Below are 19184 nucleotides of genomic sequence, written 5' to 3'. Positions count from 1 at the left end.
AAACGGGCGTCAATCGTTATTTCACAATTCTTTACTCAACATTGGGACCTGCCGCCATGGCCATGGGCTTCTATACCATGTTAGCGTGGGTTGTAGCTAGAATCAGGACCTAAACAGCAATTCGTCCCCCAGTCCAAACGTTGGTCTTTGGCCCCATAGGGTGGTATTTTCAAGTTGAAGACTGAATTTCGTCAATATTATTAGTAATTGCATTATATTGCTATTAATTTTTATTCCTCTCTCAGCCCCGATGGTCAGATTTGCCTGTAGAGCTGGGAGCACGTAATTCATAATTATAACGTCCGGTATCTTGTTATAATTACTTTAGTTTATGTTGTTAATTCGTGACCTCCAGTCTGTTATATAATCAAAAGATATTGAAGTGGCGCAAGAACTTTGGTGAGACGCACACACAAATTGTCATGTCTTTAAAACTCTGTGGGTGACCCGGGTGGCATTTGCATTATTAGTTCAGATTGGAAGGACCGGACTATTAGTCACGTCCACCCAGCGTGGCTATGGACAATGGACACATACCCAAAGTTTCGACCAAGGTCTTTCTTTATATAGCACACTTCGCGAAGACGCATGTTGGTGGAAACTGCGTATATCTTTTGGTGTGTCGTGGCACGGTATTCACTGGCACCTAAATGCTTATTACTATAAATTGGATTTGCATTTAAAACAAAAATCAATTAAAAACAGACATGTTTAAAACAAGGCTCTTGTTTTAAAAATGTTTTTTTTAAAACCACGACGTCACGAATATAAAATTGTGACGTCCTAGTGGATTGATATTGACAATTGAAAATATAGGGTAAATATAGCTCATTTGACGAAATATCTGGACTATAACTGTTGAACAGACTATTTTGAGGGTTCCAACCATCCCATATCGATGTACGTCGGCCAAATCGGGTGTTAATTGTCCGTAGGCTCATACATAATGTGTTTTGGAAAGTGTTTACACGATTATGGCATAATGTTACAACTTTAAAAACACAATTTAGTTTTTTTAAACAACCATTTGTTCTAAATGCAACCCTACTATAAATTATGGGTACTAGTGAAATAAGTACCCGGAGATTACTACGGCAATAGTTGTTTCATCAGAAAGTGGGTGTGTTGTAGGATTGGAAGTGTTGCACATATACATTGAAATAAGGGTGGAAGAATCACTAGGTCTAGTGTGGAACAAGTGAAAAAAACCACCCTGCCATATGAATAGCACGGGATTAAATAGGAGAGAGTCAATAATTATGAAGTGTCGAGAAAAACGACATTCGTTCCACGTGGGACGGTAGAGACTTGACGGACCATGTATACGGTGCTGTTTGCTTGCGCATATACGTGGGGAAGAACATACAATGTATTGAGTTTGATCGAAGCGGGTGCGCAATACGTTCAAAACTGAGCTATATACGCGACCTATTCGTGTAATCAATCGTCTCGTAACAACAACACAACACCATGACGAAGTGCCTGACACAATACAAATGGCCAGAAAAATCGAAACGAACAACTACGTCACAAGCAAGAAACACTTCAGCACCAGGGCGGACTACCATACCCGAGATCAAAGTCGGAAGGTAAGTACCAAATTAACCAGATTCATTTCGTTAGGAGATGGCCAGAATGTTCCAACAACATTGGGCCGAAACGACGTGACGGAGAGCTGGACGCCAACTGCGAACATAATATTTGCAACGATTAGACCAGAGGCCAAATAATAATAATAATATTACTGTTCGCAACGACCACAGCACATAAAATAGTGCTGAGAATATCGAGTTGGTCCAAGTACTGTAAAAACAGGACTAGAAAATATATTAGGGGTGTTACTCGTCGTAATAACCAGTAAACGTAAATAACAGCTATTTCTTTCCAGGACAAATTAAAATCGTCAATAAAAAAGACGTAATAATTGAACTAATGAATTAATAATTGTATTTCTTGAAGGTGGGGGAGATTGTTGGTGTTAATTTTATGTCCGTCTACTGTCTGAGCGATATTATTTTCGACTATGGAAGCTTTGAAACCTCCATTTGCCACATCGCAACATCGCACATCGCATTCAGTACAAAGCTACGCAATATGCACGTTATTGGAATGGCATATCTATGAAGACGTGTGTGTTCACACCACAGTCTGACGATCACTTTTGGTCAAAGGTGAACGCACACAGTGTGAATGTGCACTTTTGAATCCAAATTGAAATTAGCTGACATTATAATGTAGAATTGCGTGATGTAACAAGCCACAAAGTTACGGAAAACACTAGCTTTGAATGCTCAAGGAAAATATATCTGTTGTAGCGGACTTTGCTTGACGAATATGCTAATAAATAGAAAAATGTTGAAAGGCCCGCTGAAGTAATAGTCGTTAATTTAATTGCCCCAGTCACTAAGACGTAACCCCACCAATGTCTATCACAGTCCTCCAAACATTCAGTAACTTACTGCTTTATCAGTAACTCGTGAATTCTAACTATTGGCTAGCGAGTGAATAGCTGTGGCCCAAAAGTATTAGCAGCAATTCTAAATTGTTATCATGGTCGGTGTTGTAAGCTGCATGAATGCAGGTGGTTATGCGTGCGTACCGCATCACCATTTGCATTAGATATTTCGGAACCAGTAGGTAGGTTTTTGTGTCGGGTGAGTTGATTTTCCAACACCTTTGTCAATTTGGTTTTTACAACTACTGCTGTCTAACGACACGAAGTGAATACCGCTTGTTTCGCGGCTTTAGTTTAGTATAAGTAAATTGCATTACACAGCGCGCTACATCGTGCATTCGAGTACACAAATAAGAGTGGTAATTCTGACATATGTCAGTAACAAAACAATGTGTACATAGCACCAGTCACGACTGCGCGTAAGATCAATAATTGAATTAAAGTGAAACTTATAGGTTTGCGTGGTACCGGTTTCCACAAAAATTACCAGAAATCTCTTATGCGGTGCAGGCAGTTATGAATAGGAATTCTGTTGAAAGGCCATAAAGTAGTATAGCTCAAAATGGTAGAATGTGAACTCTCAACAACTTACCTTTTGCAGTTTAGGCAAAAAAGTACATGGTTTTACAATAACGATAACTAGAATTAATCTGCGTGGTGTCGACCCTATTTTGAATTTGAACTGTGCAGATTCCACACACATTGTAAATGTATTATGTACTATAGCAACATTTGCGCCTGTCACGAGAAAAAGGTACATTTTGGAATAGCTGAATAGAGGGGTAGTTGCGCTTGGCATGGCTTGTCGGGGTTGTGTGACGCCGGGGTAGTGCGGGCGGGCGGTTGCGTCGCGCATAGTAGGTTCTGTCGCGTTGAAGTTTTGCGGCCGTGGAAAGATTTAATTTTCACCAAAATCTATTGAAGTCTAAATATAGATTTATCTTCGAATATTGGAACGGATAAATAACAACGCCATTAGCCTACTGAATTAGTCTACCTTGGTAATTGATGTTGTATTATGGTGCTCGACAGAAGGGGCTTTGTACCTAAATGTTACGTGGCAAGGAAGGGTTCAGTCACCTAGCATTCCGTGGGTGATTACTGCTGTCGAGCCCACCGGTTTGTTCGATTGGCGATGGTGGCGTGGATAGAGATACCCAAGTCCTAACCTCGTTACGACCCTTTGAGAAGTTACTGAACCTTGTGACAGATTCTGCGGACAACTTGCCCCAAACAGGGGTGTTTTCCGCTAAATTGCAGAACTTGGATCGACTAATTATGTGTGAAAGGGCGATATTGTGAGTCAAAATCATACACATATGATGATGACTGCACTATAGACACGAAAAACCACGTTTTGAACGAAGTAGGTTTTAGTAGTTTCGGGCGCTAGGGAGTTAACAGTGCTTGTTACAAGTATAACATCGGTTTTTTTTTTTAAATGGAGAAGTTTTTTTTCCGGCCCTGGTTAAGCCTGTGGAAAGTAAATTTAATTCGCGCGAACTGGCCGAAGATTGCGGCTTGCGTAACAAGCACAAATGCGAATTGCAGAACAAGCACAAATGCGAATTGCAGAACAAGCAAAAAATGCGAATTGCGTAATAAGTAAAAATTAAGAATTACATAACTAGCAAAACTGAGGATTGCATAACAAGAGAAAAAATAATTGATGTAACTGAGGAAGTTGCGGATTGGGTAATAGAGCCAAGGGCTGTTTATGTAATGCGTCAATGTGCAAATTTGGAATCAAATTACGGAACTTTTGCGAAATGATTCTACAAAAGGCGGTGGGAATTGCAATGTTGTAATGGCGTATTGACGCACAGGAAACTATTAACTATAGCAGAATGGTGAGAATTTACTTTAATTGGTGGTTTAATCACGCCATACGACGCCTTATAGGGGCAAAAAATTGCTTGATGAATGTCCGGATTTGCGTCAGTCCCTAAATCGAGGAAGTAAAATATTGCCCGTAGCGACAAATAGGGATGCATGTGCGTTAATGTTCTTCCGCCCAAAACTGAATATAACTCGAAGGATAAGGCCAGAAAATTCAGTTGACTTTACACAGAGCTGAAAGGCATGAAATGACTAGAAAGTTGACAGGAGTTGAAAGAAGTCGACTGAGAGTGATGGCAAGTTGGACAAATTGCTATAATGCAATAGCGTTAGGATATTTGATAATACATGGCCAGTCAGTAAAAGGCATTACTAAACTATTTTTATAAAACAATAACATGAGAACATTTAATAGTATATGGAGGTTAGATAAAGGCATCACTGCACTACGAAATAGAATGGGCATTGGAATATTACATGAAGTTGATAAATTGTTACTAGTATAATTAACTTCAAGTAAAATTTATCATACTGACAATATTAGTAGATAGGGTATTTATGAATTAACATAATGATTGTTTTAATTTTAACATATAGCTATAAAAACTATAGTGGCAGATAGAAGGTAAATGGAGATAGGCAGCAGTTATAACAACTAATTGTCAGATTGGTAAGTGAATGAAGACATGAAGACCCTTGTTAATATATGATATTACCAGTGATATAATCCAATGCCATATAGCTATAGACTTTTGCAAATAAACTCATTTGCGGCACACTATGACAGTGGTTCTGAAATTTTATGGTTTACGGTACCTGCCCACTGCCAGCACATTTTGTTGTTATGGCTGTTCTTTACATATAAACTGAAAATGGCATCTTCGCCGTATAATTTTGGCATTGGATTCCAAGACCCTCTCGGGCATTACTTGCAATGTCGGAAGATGTGTCGCAGCGTATCGGTTGGAATCGCCACACTGGGGGATTCGATTTAGCCTGTGGCAAACTACTGGGTTCTATGCTAGGTTTATAGTTTTATAGGACAGATGCCATGTCACCATGCAGTCGCAAGTGATCTCAAGCATCACGACTGTTACTAAGACCAATGCGTACATTGCGGAAATAAAATGAATACGTTAATCCGTGATACTTATATTCTTCGGCATTACCGGACATCGCAATGACTTGTGATTAGGGCTGGTCCATAGCAGGTATGTGAGTGATTCGATTCGGAATGGAGTATATATCAGGCTTCAGGTATAATCTGTGCATGTTCCCGCAAATAAGTTCATGATTATAACACACCGGACACTCAAACTTTGGCACACTGATATTAAAGGTCAATTGGGTTTTTTCACTTAGTCTAAAGTTCTAAAACATTAGCTGTGCTTTTGCGTACAGCTTGCTTCGTCGTGTCCTAATTTAGGCATTTTGGCACAATAATTCAACGCCAAGTATTTGCGACAACGAGGTCCGAGCCGCACAGACAACTCCCAGGGGTGTCAAACTCAAATTACGTTGCGGGCCGGATAATTATTGAACAATAACGACTTTGCGCAAGACGCCCTATCTAGAAAAAGGACTTGAAAGTTAGGAATGCGCTAGTCATATGTATGTGACAATTCCTACATCGAGGCGCAACTATTCCAGTTTGTGTACGTTGAAATTTGATGAGCTACGAATTTATTGATCCGCTTTAATATGTGAAAGCTACGACTATCAAAGTCGTACCGTTCTCAAGTCTCCCTTATGTGCCAAGATGCTAACATAAATATAATACGGTGGACTGTTCACAATTCAATAGCGTGGAAACGCCGGTGTAAGTTCGTGCCTTTCCGAAACGAGCCGCATTGTCACTGAGTTTCAAATGCATAAATCCGCGCTTCATGGATTGTAGCTATACAAAGTAAAAGGTCGTAAATTTAAGCTCTCAACTATAGGCACTGCAAATCTTATATTTCAGAGAATGCCTACACTGCCCCTCCAAATTGTTAAGGTAAGGAATTATAGTAACCGAAAAAATAGAGGTGACTTCTGTAGTCATGAGGCTGCCCATATGAGCTGTTAGTATGAAGAATTGCCGTTGCGTAAGCAACAGATATAATCACCCTAAATAACTCTCAATAGAATTAAAAACAAAAATTCTTATATACAATAGAAAAATACACACATCAGTTTTTGCGAAATTGATGTGTCGAATATTGAGTCCCAGGGTTCACGCTTTCGTTTCATGAGATCGATTGCGTCAACGCTAAATTAGCAGAACGTGTTCGAACTCTATAATTGCCGATACTCACTATCGTGTTGAGTTAACAAAAATGCCGCCATTTCGTATTTCGAATTTGCGCATGGGTTAATGAATGAACAATCGAATATGCTTTGTAGATTTAGTCGCTGTGTTGATAGCACTTTGTGCTTATCTGGAATTGCCGTATGCATGTTAGTAGTTAGCTATACCATCAGGTTGCTTTACCGAAAATGGCGCCACCATTTTTCCATGTATGCGAACTTTTGCAGTGAGCTGAAGTATATGTAATATATGTGTGTATGCATATTGCATATCCATGCCATGTATGGTGCCCACATGAATTGTACATTCAGTTGTAATATCCAATGACTACCAATGCAGACATCATGAATGTGTCCCCTAGTGTTGGCTAATTTCTGGCTCTACCAATGTAAAGCCACCAGCAGTCCAGCACTCTTGAAACACAGCCCAAAACGAAGCATCCAGTATCAGACTATATCCACAAAACAGTATATTGACGATTGATTGCGGGAGGTTCTAAAGTCTTTCGGCATTGAAGGGTGATGTTCGCATGTACCCCTGGAAGCCCTTGATCTTATAATGATTGGATCGGCTGCTTGCCACAGTTGCAAAGTATACAGAAATAAAGCAGTGCAATAAAATGGGATTGACTGCTAGCCGAAGTTGCAAAGTATACAGAAATGGAGAAGCCAAATGAAATGTGCTGGAATAGCTCCATGAAGTCGATGAACTAAAGATGAAAAGAGCCAAGAGTATAGAGATATTGCATTCGGAATCTCTGCCTACGACGAACCCTCAACAAACGCCGCCTGCTATTGGAATGCCCGATCCCCGAATCGACACGAAAGTACTTGATGATGTAAAGTACTCAACAAGGGGTCGGTTTCTGGACTGCTTTCGGTTCGATACCTGCAGCTGGAAGACTGGAGAACTCTTATAATACACGAGTCTGCAAGTTGGTCAACTTGAACTCTGAGTGTATTTTTTGTAACATCTATTGGCATGTTTCTTGTATATTGCATATGCTTGTGTGTCGAGGCAGGGAAGGCCTTCACATTTATATGTGTAAACTAACCTTGGAGTATTGAAAAGTTATCAATCATGCATGACATATTTATAGGCCTAGCTTTTACTCGTATTCTGATAGACCCGTACGGGATGATGTTTATAGAAGCGCCCTATTTTTGTGTCCATAATTGGTTGAAAACTATTATTGGAGTATTGAAAATGTTTATTAATCGTGTATGATGATGTATAGGTTAAACCATGCCTTGTGTTACAATTGATGAATGATGTGTATGCCATTTTAAGCCAAGCTTTGCATAGAGTTACCTCATTTCCGTCTGCACAATTAACTGATTGGAGTATTTGGTTGTATTAAGGTTTTAGAGTACACGTATAAGGTTAGATTAGAATTTTGGACCTAATGGTCATTGGCTGTTTGGAAACAAGACAACATTACAACTGCGGAATACTACAATCAACATTTACGACTGTGAAAAATCTCAAATCAACATCTACAGATCTACGAACGTCGTCAGTACTACACAAAAGAGCAAAGAGTGTCAACTTTGTCCTACGAAGTATCCCGAACAAGTGTGGACTACTCGCATAACAATCGTTGTGGAGCTGCACTATAAAAACAAAATTGGTGGCCAGTACGGGGAACTTCCGGTGTTCAGACGTTGACCAATCGATGCTTTCTAAGACGACCATCGTAAAACTTGTACTTGTCGTATCCTTGCTTTCATCGTCTGTATCTCTCCTGATAATATTGGCAGCAATTTATTTGCATGTATCGCCTGGAGCGTTTGCTAATCTGTTGAACGTATTTTTGGGATCTAATAGCAGCGAATCTACTGCTTACGTCCAACCCACGAATACGACGCAAGGATCTACATTCTATTTCAACGTGTCTTCACCTGATCTACTACCTTTTGTCAACAGTACTTCCACTAGTCAATAGGAAGTGCTATGCGAAGAATATTGAAAGCATTGAAATGTAAAAAGTCGTCAGAAGCGACAAATGAACTCAAACAAGGGATTACCCTGCTTAAAGCGACACAAAAACGCCATGAAGATGTACGGCGACAAGAAAGACAACTTGCTAAGGATGTGGCTGAACAAACGGAATTATTAAAAGAAGTAAAAACAGCTCTGCCAGAAACTATGAAAGGTTTAGAGAGGGCAAAGAAAGAGGTTCGAAAAGCTCAAGCGGACCTCAAAGCTGTTTGTGATGCCACAACAAAAGTTAGCGGGAAGGTCTCCACCGATGTGCTGAATGACATTCTTACGTCAGAGTTTGAGCTCGGAAAGTCGCAAGCACAGGTTACGCGAGATAGAACCCAACCTCCCGTTTTGACGATACGTCCAAATGCACCAGAATATCATCCTCCGGCGTACGTTCTTGCTGCTGAGCGGCCAAGTGGGGACATAAAACAAGGGCCAACGATGACGGTTCGCAAGGGTTTGGATTGTCATGCTGTGACGGCCGTCTATCCTACGTTACCTAGTTCCGAGCCGACCTCGTTGTCAGACTCTCGCATGGGGACGACACCATGTTTCCATGTGGGAAGTGGTGCACGCGCCAAACAGAAAAAGCAAAACCCCGCGGAAATGCCAAGCCTCATCAGACTTGGGGGGAGAGAGCCCCCCGTTGCGTCGAAACCTAAAAAGAGTCCCTTAGATAAGTATATGGGGTATCGAGGATGGCAGGAACGTCGTAACGAGGAGAAGGATTCTCGAAGACGAGCGGGGAGTGCGGATGGCGAATCCCGACGGGTGACCTTCCGAGAACAGGGTGATACTAGAGAAAATGCGGAAGACACTGGAGACGACGATTACGATAATCGAATGCGAGTATTGGCTCGAGAAATAAAGGAGATAGGGAAGTCTCTCCGAAGTTCCGAAAATTCGTCGGATGAAGATACGGATGAGGGCCGACCGAACAACGTGACTTATCCAAATATTCCTCGTTTTACCTCTACCCCCAACGATCGTAGCAGAAGGCCAGGGCAACAACAGCTGCACCAATATCCCGGTGTTACGGTCCCAATGCTCAACGTGCCTGTTAAAATCCAATCAGAAAAAGAAATGCTTCAGCTTATGATGGATCCTGGGGACATGCCACTGCTAAAGTGGATGGAAAATTCGATGCGACGAATACGCCACGGTTCCGGGAATACGGAGGTGGATGTTATATTGGCTAATGCGATGCAGAAGAAATTGCGGGCGGCTGGCAGACACAAGCAGGCTACTCAACTGGGAAATTTTTTTAATACCAATTCGGGGGAAGCAGAATGGGAATCGGTGATGCGATCCCTTTCCTTATCCAATCCCCAGGGTTTGGTAAATGATGAAAAGATCATTGGGGATTTCCGCAGAAATTATCGCTGGGAGGAAGAGCCGCTACCTCTGCTGAATAGCGCTTTGAAGCAACTAGAAATAGACATGGATAGTCTTATTGAGGATAATCCGGATGGATTGCGTCTTTTCCGAAATTTACGACAACGACTTCCAGAAGCGCTCAGACTGATGTTACGAGACTGGGAAGAAGAGAAAACCTGGCGGGACGTTGCGGAGGAACTACAACTCGTCTGGAACTCCGAGTTTCTGGATGAACAAGAGACGCGCCCTAGGAACCAGGAAACAAAGGAAGTGCGTGACACAAAGCCATCTTTACCGCCTGCACACTCGTCCCGAGGTAATAGCCAAGTGACTTGGGCGGAACCTCAATACCCTGATCATCCACGTCGATATGGTGCTTCATATTGGACGGATGATGAACTGAATCAAGGTATTCGACTCTCGATCGCTTGCGGGAGCTGATTGATCCCGTAAATCAGCTCCCAGGTAATTTATTACCCCCAACACACAAAAACTGTACATAACTCTTCTTTACCCTTATTTACATTTCTTGATACGCCGGATGACCCATTACAGCCCGAGTTACGGAATTGTTCGGAGGCCAATTGTTGTATTTGATTGATACAATAACGGGTTCGAAATTCCTAGCTGACACGGGAAGCATCCCCAATTTGATAATGAAAAAGGTCGTTATTACTAAATACCCACAAAGCTGGGAGGAACGTCAACCAATAGACATGGAATTGACAGGAATAGGTGGCTCGTCCCAAGTTGATTCCTTGGTAGAGATTAATTTTGATGGTCTGTCCGTTCCATTGAACAAGTACAGCAATTACCAAGCATAGTAATTGGGTTGAAAACACCGTCTAATGCGATTGAAGAGTTGTCTTTAGTAACTCTACATGATGGGATCTCATGAGATCAACGGGACGGAACCAAAGTCGGAAGCAGTCCTCGCGACACTGTAACCGATGATGGCGTTGATGGAAGCTGCAAATCAAATAAGCGTCGAGCCGGCACGCTGGCGGTCGCCGCTGGCCGTTGCCGATGGCGCAAGTACCGAGATGGTAATCACCACTGGTGCGAACGACGAGTTGAAAAGCGCAACTAACGTCACACAAAACCTATGGGAAACTCCAAGTGTCGAGTCAGGAATCCCTGCTGGCACTATTCTTGAAGACGTCGAGTGTGGAATCCCCGCTGGCGCAAATGAGGACCAACACGAGAAAATTGGTCCTGACAGCTCTCGTAGATGCACTTGTCCGAACGACTGTAACTATTCAGCCCATAGTAGCATTACGACAGCCACTGTCTTACCTACTTTCCCAAAAGGTACCCAGAAAGCAGCTGTTGCCGGTCAACCGGACATATATCCGGATATGACCGACGAGGAGTCTGGGGATTTTAGGATGCACGTCTCCCCAGAAACAGGGCCCCGGCGGCGACTGAGTCCGTTGGCGTGACGGTAGGCGTGGGCACACGCCGAGATCAGAGGTTAGATTGAATAGGTAGGGAATCCCCGCTGACAACGAAGAACCTCGCCCTCTCTCCACCAACAACAAAACCCCGTTAATCACGAGATTCACATTGGCCAATGGCTGGCCAAGTTACCACAACAAGGGACCAGTCCAAGCGTTAAGACGGAATTCAAGAGTCTGATTGTCGCCATGATCTTTGTAATGACTCAGTGGATGGATATCATCCCTGGGAAGGAATTTGCGGCGTCATAGCAAAGAATATCGGGGTGCAAATGAGAATTGAAGAAATCAAGAACGTCATGAAAAGGTGCGATAGAGTAATAGTCTCAAACTATGGTTTGGCGGCTGCCCATGGACATACAAAAGGGTTGCCCCCTCCTCACTGTAAATATAAAGGCAACGAGATATTGTACCACATGACGACTGAAAACAATGCAAAACAGATAATGTCCGCAGGCATTGAACGAATGAACAGGAGATTCATTCATTTGAGCAAAACAATAACGAAGAAAAGCAAAAAACGGAATGTGGTAATTTGCATGAAGGCTGCAGATCTAAGGAACGAGGGACTTGTACTGATGCAATCAGACGCACAAGAGGTAGTGTTGTGCGACGGTCCTATACCACCCACAGTCATACAGCAGATGTAAAGCTGCTTTTGGCAGAGTGTAAATATGTGATATAATAAGGGTGAACGGACAAAAATCCCTATAATGGGAGCAAACGGACAAAACTGAAACCTCGTAACTAGAAAAAATGCTGAGTCAGCATTTTTCTATCTCGTGCGGAAAAACGAGAGAACAAGAAGAAAAAAGAATAAGTGATAGAATAAACAAGGAGATTGAATTAAATGATCATGGGGAAACATGATAGATGACGTCAATCATTCACACGAGTGAAGCGGGCATATAGTTCACTAGTTCCAAATTATGTATGCTTTTTTAGGAAGATACGTATGCATTTCAAAATCAAGCAATCCAGAGAGAATTTTCAAGTTAATTAAATCTCTCGAAAAGACTATATAATGTATGTTGGTTTACGAAATACTTTTGAGTCCCCTTCGATCTCGCTCCCCACCCTATTGGGAAATTAGGGGCGGCGGTTATGGACCTGGCAAGAATGCAAATCGTTGGGTGCGATAAATCGACTTCTATAAAAATGGGCAATCGGTACATGATGACGTAACAAGCCAATGACGCATCTTTTTTTCAAGGAAGTTTGTTATCTCATTAGGCCTTTTCAGCGCAATCCATATATTGTCTTCCGATATAACTTCTAAGATGCAAAATAAATGTAATCGTGAGTAATCGTGATTACTTTTCCAATGTAATCGTAATCGTAATCGACTACTTCCTGATTTTGCTGTAATCGTAATCGTAATCGTAATCGCGTCATTCAGAAGTAATCGTAATCGCAATCGATTACATTCATGAAGTAATCACCCCATGTCTGCAGCAGGTACAGGGGTAGCCAGCCATATTATACATAGGCCTACTTTAAATTGTTCTTCAGGCAGTCACACCCAGTTCAATCAGTTCCTTGACAATGGGATAATAACCAGTGCTGGGATCAAATCACTACCTCCAAGTCACAAGACATCTCGGGTCATTGCACATTTTGACTCGAGTCCTGTCAAGTCAATCGATTTTTGAAAGTGACTCGAGTCAAGTTACAATTAAAGTCAAGTTGTCTCATCAAAGCAGTGATGAGCTGATGTTGATTTTTGAGAACCCGAATCCATCCGACAGTTTTGGTGTCTACGGAACTATCCGGCTGATTCCGAAGAATCGCACCCAACTATCCGACCATATCCGAAACTCTCGTCCAAGAATCCAGTGTTGGGAACAAGTCACTACCTTCGAGTCACGATTCATCTCGAGTCATTGCACTTTTTGACTCGAGTCAAGTCAAGTCAATCGGTTTTCGAAGGCGACTCGAGTCAAGTCAAGTCACTTGATTTATGAAGATGATTCGAGTCAAGTCGAGTCAAGTCAAGTCAAGTCACGAGTCAAGTCACAATTCAAGTCAAGTTGCCTTTTGGATGTATGAGGCATGATTAAGACATTGCATTTTGCTAGCTGTCTGAAATACAGATTGCGTGGTCATTGATTCTGAACCGATGAACGAATATAGAGTTAAATATACACGGAGGAAGGCGCTGTATTGCTCACATATACGTAGAACAGTTAAACTACGTAAGTAATTACATACCCTCCGTTTATAGTTACCAGTCACAAGAGAATAGAGAAACGAATTATTAAGATGCAATACATTACCCATTTACAAATTGATATAATACAATTCGAGCCTGCGCCAATGGTTGAGGAATATTATAAACTATGTTCGAATTCAATTTCAATATAACAAGAGGTTTGGTTCACTATACTAGTTTACGACAACGTAAGCTTTGGTCACTTTGTTTGCGGTCAATTTATTTGTGAGAAAGCAATGGAGGCTCAGTAAAACACACGAACATTGAATAAATGATCGCTCTCACGGGTTACCAGTGTTGGGATCAAGTCACTACCTTCGAGTCACGAGTCATCTCGAGTCATTGGACATTTTGACTCGAGTCAAGTCAAGTCAATTTTTTCAAAGGTGACTCGAGTCAAGTCAAGTCATACGATTTTTGGAGGTGACTCGAGTCAAGTCAAGTCACGAGTCAAGTTACAATTCAAGTCAAGTTGAATTTTCGAAGTAGCTTACGAGACATGATTTCCAAACTGGTTGCAGATTGACTCGCCATTTATTCTGAATCGATCGAGTAACGAACATTGTGTTATGCACGAGCAGGATATTGTATTGCTCTGACTTATCGTAGTAAACCAAATTTAAAACAAATTTCTGGTGCACACCCGACATCTAGGCCACAACATAAAACACGCTTATTTTGCCATAAGGACGACAGCCACAATCACGCCGGCACTGACACTTAGCCTGACAGTATAAGATCACTCGAAAACAGCACTGTGGTCTCACTTTATTCGAATTGCGAAACGGAAAAAGAGTACTCACAATTCTGAGTATACATTTTAAAGTTATAGACACATGCAGTGATAACGAAACGTCGACACTCGATTGACGCATAGCCCGGAAATTCGTTCGAGCTAAATATTCGCGTTACATTTCACGAATATCAAGTCTGACAAAGTAGCAGGAGATAGCCGGGCTCTGTGGGGTCGCATTAGGATGCCACCCTGACTAAAAACTCTTTCTACAGGGGCACTCGACGCGGGTATAGCCAGCACCCGTTTCGCCAGGTTGTACAACAAATTCAGATTTTTTTTATTCTCTCCCCAGTATGTAATTGGACAAATGTCCTCTAGTGCCATGTGGCTAGCTATTCCATCCGAATCCAAATACTTGAGGAATTGGGTCAGTGCTGAAACTTGCTGCTTTTTAGCTAACCCCCATCTTCCATATGATGCAAAAAGTTTCCCATATTTATTAGGAGGCCCATCATACTCATCTTCCTTCTCGCTTGATGAGTCGGACGACGCTGTTACCCGTTCTGCAAGCGTTGTCACTAAATCGGTTATTTTATTGCGCAATATTGCTCTGGCATTTTCCGATGCATCGATGTCAACCATCCATCGCATTTGAAATCTCGGGTCTAAGACAGCTGCGAGTAGATACACCTCCTCACCGAATGCTTCGGAATTACCAAGATCACTGTAATCATCAATTACGTCAACATTGCTGAAAATACCACAAAACCTTTGTGACAAAGAATTCTTTAGGCCTTCAACCAAGGGTTTCGTGTGCTTTGCGCTGCCCAAGTGTTTTTTGAGGTGCCTGTTCAATGCTAAAATAGTAGGTAAAACACAGCTAATTGTGGGAATATGTTCGCCCTGCGTCAGATTTGTCGCCGTGAGGAACGGTCCCAGAATTGACTCTAATTCAGAAAGCTGTCCTCACTCCCTTCCACTGAATATTAGCTCAGCATGACCGGCTTCTTTACACAATTCGGATAATCTTCCGTGGTCAAGCATAATTACTTTCTCAACTTGTATCAGAGTTGAGTTCCATCTTGTGATATTTGAAGCTGGTATTGATTTGTTGCTACCAAACTTGGCTTCGAATAAATTCAGGAAATTTGTGCTGCTATGCAATATACTTGACAGTTTGCTGAGTTTTGACAAAGCTGGTTGAATGCATTTTATGTGATCCAAACCGTCTTTGATGCAAAGCTGCAGAGTGTGGGCAAAACATGACAAGCGACCTCTTTTGGCTGTGTCGCAAATTTTACGACTCAATACAGTAAATCCTTCGGGGTCTTCCCAATCACTCATGTCATCACTGGGAGTGTCCGCCACATCATCTTCGGTATCGCTACACTCGGGAAAGCTCACTTGGAAAGCCTTTTTCATGTTGGACGCATTGTCAGTAATAACGAACTCAACCTTGTTTTTTATGCCATACTCCTCCATCATTTGTTCAAAATGAGCAATGATGTTGGCACTGGTGTGTTTTCCTACAAACCTTTGACAGGCCAGTGTATATGGCTTTAAATTTAGTGAATTAGATTCTTCAATTAGCACATGACAGGTTATACCAATGTAGGAACGCATTCTTCTATCAGACCATATGTCTACAGTAATGTTTACCGTTTCACATTGTGCCAGTTTCCTTTTTATATTTCCCTTGATTTCATTCCGTTTTTTGACAAGAAGGCCAACAAATGTCTTACGACATGGGGAACGGTATCTGGAATTAATAGTGTCGAGAAATCGGTTGAAACCAACCGAATCCACTATTCTGAGGGGCATGCCCTCCTGAACAATTGAATCCATTAAAATGGAATTAGTGATGGCCTGGGCTTGGGTACCGCCTGGAAGCATTTTTGAGGATCCCAAAAGGTAGGGTGTTATTCTTTGTACATTCCCCTTTCGCGCTTTTGAGTTGGTGTATTCTTGATACCTGTATAAAAACACACTTCATTCAAGATATTGGAACGAACGGTGAATGTTCATTTAAGTTTCGCTGAACAAAAAGCTTTCTAGGGTGTATTCAATGAAGCTCCTCAAACTGAAATCGTGCCCATAAGAGCAATTTGGGTGGACTAGGAAGCGCTTTGTATTCTGTGAAAATATCGACTACTTCGTTTTAAATCAGCACCAGACAGATATGGCAATGGTCGACGAGGTTGCTGTTGGTGATTTATGCCTGAGAACTGTTTGGATGCTGGATGGCGGTACAAATTAATAACGTATTCTACGCAGAAGTTGAAGGAAAATATTTTTAATTTTAATTGGTGAATTTGATTTTAATTACGACTCTATAACAAAAGAAGCTTGCATCATTGAACCGTCGTACTGTAGCCGCGTGTAAGTTCCATTATATTTCTCACGTTCAGACGCCAGCGCCCAAAACACATGCATAGACAAGGCATGCATGTTCGAAGCCTAGTCAAAGCCAGTGACCATCTAAATTGCGTGAAACCGCCAGCAACCTTAAAAACATGCGCTGTCAGGTTCGGCTAGGCCTATAGTTTGAGCTTGTAAGACTCAATTGTAGGTATCGTAGATCGTATCGCTTTGCATGGCTAATTCTGTAGCGCTCCTTCGATACAAGTCCAATTTAGACATGCATTCGTCGCCTACATTTCAAAGCCTATTGCTATGACTCGCCTCCGGCTCCGTAACAATTTCGTGCGTTCAATCACGAAGTAGTCGGCCTGCACGCATCTTTAGGCCTAGGCATGCATTCCGTTAGCGTATGAAATACTGACACTACTATACGTACAACGTAGGACATACTGATGTGCGAAAATATCAAAATGTGAAAATATGAATTGTACTTACTCAGATAAATGCTTTCCCTTCAAATGACGAGTGAAAATCGAAGTCGTACCGAACCGATCGGATACTTTTGATCCACATAATTTGCACTTTGCGACATGTCGATTATTTGGTCTATCGGGCATGTAGTCTATGTACATATGGTTTATAACCATAGGGACCGACATCTGGAAGACCCAATCAAAATCATGCCGCATTAACTGCGTAGAACCGCTAAGCTACGTGGGTAATTGTATAGCCCGTAGCAATCACCCACAGCACAGAGGGAAGAATAATGCAATACACATTACACAGACCCTCTACACATACACAATAATACACAATTTGAGCCAAACCAATTGCGGGCAAATATCATATACGGATACGTTTAGACTATATCCGTTCGATTTAAATCATACATGATGTTCTTACGCACGAAGCAGTCGAGAAATGAGATACATTGTTAGTACTGCTATTGATGGATTTCGACTATAGTCTACGACACCGTGAACTCGAATTACTTCGTACGCGGTCAATGTATCTGTGACATAACAATTGACGATCGGTATAACCTGGTGTCACGGTGGCTTTCCGCCCGTATTCTACGGTTCGTTACACATGACTACCTCACAGAACGAGACTAGGCATCGAGCGCACGTGTTCATTCTTTTGTCTGAGAACGTCGCGCAGTTAACAGGGTGGTCTTATCGCTCTTACATTCTAATTGATGTTATTGTAATTTCTCAGAGTATTGCCAGCGTATTTTTTAACGTTATGTTATTGGACCAGACTGATTGACCTTGATTCTACAATACATCGTAACGGGGATATTATTGTGTCTGTGGTCTGGACTTATAACAGTCAGTTGAAGATACTCGAAGTCCGTCATTACTCGCACCGGTACTCTAGTCCGGCTCAAGCTGAGCTGTTTCAATCCCGTGTACAATTGTTTTCGCAGTCCCACGGGACATAAAAGTTAAAAAATACGAGAGCTGACTGACCTCGATATGGATACAACACTGCAAGCTGCTGATCAACAGTACCGGAGCAAGCAGTATATCGACCAGGTCCTCGAAAATTCCAGCGCCGCTCTCCTGAAAGTCGAGCGTGCTTTCATTTCCTCTATCGATAATGCTTCGCCCATCAAACACGTTGTCAAGTTCAGAGACGAACTAGAAGAACTCTGCGTTCAAGTCGCCGCCGACTTGGACCGATTGATCAGAAGCGTTGAACAGGATCACGCCCTTCGAGATTCGATACCACAAATAGAAAAGCTGCTCGCAACAGCTTCACGCGCACAGGTCAATGCACGTCACGCCTACAAATCCTACCAAGAAGGAAGCACGAACTCTTCTTCCGAAGTTACCATCGACTACATTAATGCCCAAACTTCGAAGAAACCATCAAGTCTTCATTCCGTCACGCCGTCCAGAACACCAGCAACAGTCCGCAACGCTAGACTGGCACTCGAGAGGATTAAACTGAGACAAGAACAGAGAAGAGCTACAATCGATGCCGAATTTGAAGGTAGATTTGAGGTTCTCGAAGCTACCTCGAACTTGGAAGCCGCCGAGGAAGAAGCATCAATTGCCGGTTCTATCGGATCACGAGGGTCGATCATTTCCGACACAGAAAACATTGCTGCGAGTACTGAACCTTTGAATTTGGCTGCTACTCACGCATCGTGGTTCGTTCCCTGGGGAACGCCAGCGTCTGCAACAGGCAGTAGTACTGGGCAAAGACTGGCTAACGAGCCGGCGGTAACCCAATCGTTGACAACCAACCATCAGCCAACCGCACAAGCAAGTAAGGTAGAAGTCGCGCATGCTCTAGTTCAAAACCCTAATCGTAACTGTCGCCCGTCCGTCAGTTTCGCAGCGGATACCTATAGTTACCAGGCTAGGGAGCTAGGCTCACATTCCCAGCCTATTTGTTCGCGTAGTCTAGATGCTGGGCCGGCCACTCGTTCAGACCCTCGAAGCACTCCGCAGTGGCAG

General features: G+C 42.3%; 2 protein-coding genes and 1 long non-coding RNA gene across 3 annotated transcripts in view; 1 reads left to right on the top strand and 2 right to left on the bottom strand.

The window, feature by feature from the left end:
• The window catches only part of LOC145443014 (uncharacterized), a 301527-nt gene that overhangs the window by 156960 nt on the left and 125383 nt on the right, over positions 1 to 19184 (bottom strand). The window lies entirely within an intron of this gene.
• The window catches only part of LOC145442848 (bystin-like), a 360604-nt gene continuing 349325 nt past the window's right edge, over positions 7906 to 19184 (top strand). The window contains exon 1 of the mRNA XM_080320876.1: positions 7906 to 7945. The gene's annotated coding sequence lies outside the window, so the exon portion shown is untranslated. The remainder of the gene's footprint in view (positions 7946 to 19184) is intronic.
• LOC145443212 (uncharacterized) lies at positions 14086 to 17765 on the bottom strand. Its single transcript, XM_080321200.1, has 2 exons — positions 17212 to 17765; positions 14086 to 16327 (listed from the first exon to the last, which is right to left on the bottom strand). The coding sequence occupies exons 1-2, from the start codon at positions 17403 to 17405 to the stop codon at positions 15322 to 15324; spliced, it is 1200 nt and encodes a 399-aa protein (XP_080177326.1). The 5' UTR covers positions 17406 to 17765; the 3' UTR covers positions 14086 to 15321.

Source organism: Botryllus schlosseri, chromosome 7 (assembly GCF_051294905.1).
Source record: "Botryllus schlosseri isolate E-star chromosome 7, Bs_hap1, whole genome shotgun sequence".
Taxonomy (NCBI): domain Eukaryota; kingdom Metazoa; phylum Chordata; class Ascidiacea; order Stolidobranchia; family Styelidae; genus Botryllus; species Botryllus schlosseri.
Note: the sequence above shows the minus strand (reverse complement) of the source record. Positions and strands in the feature narration are given on the sequence as shown.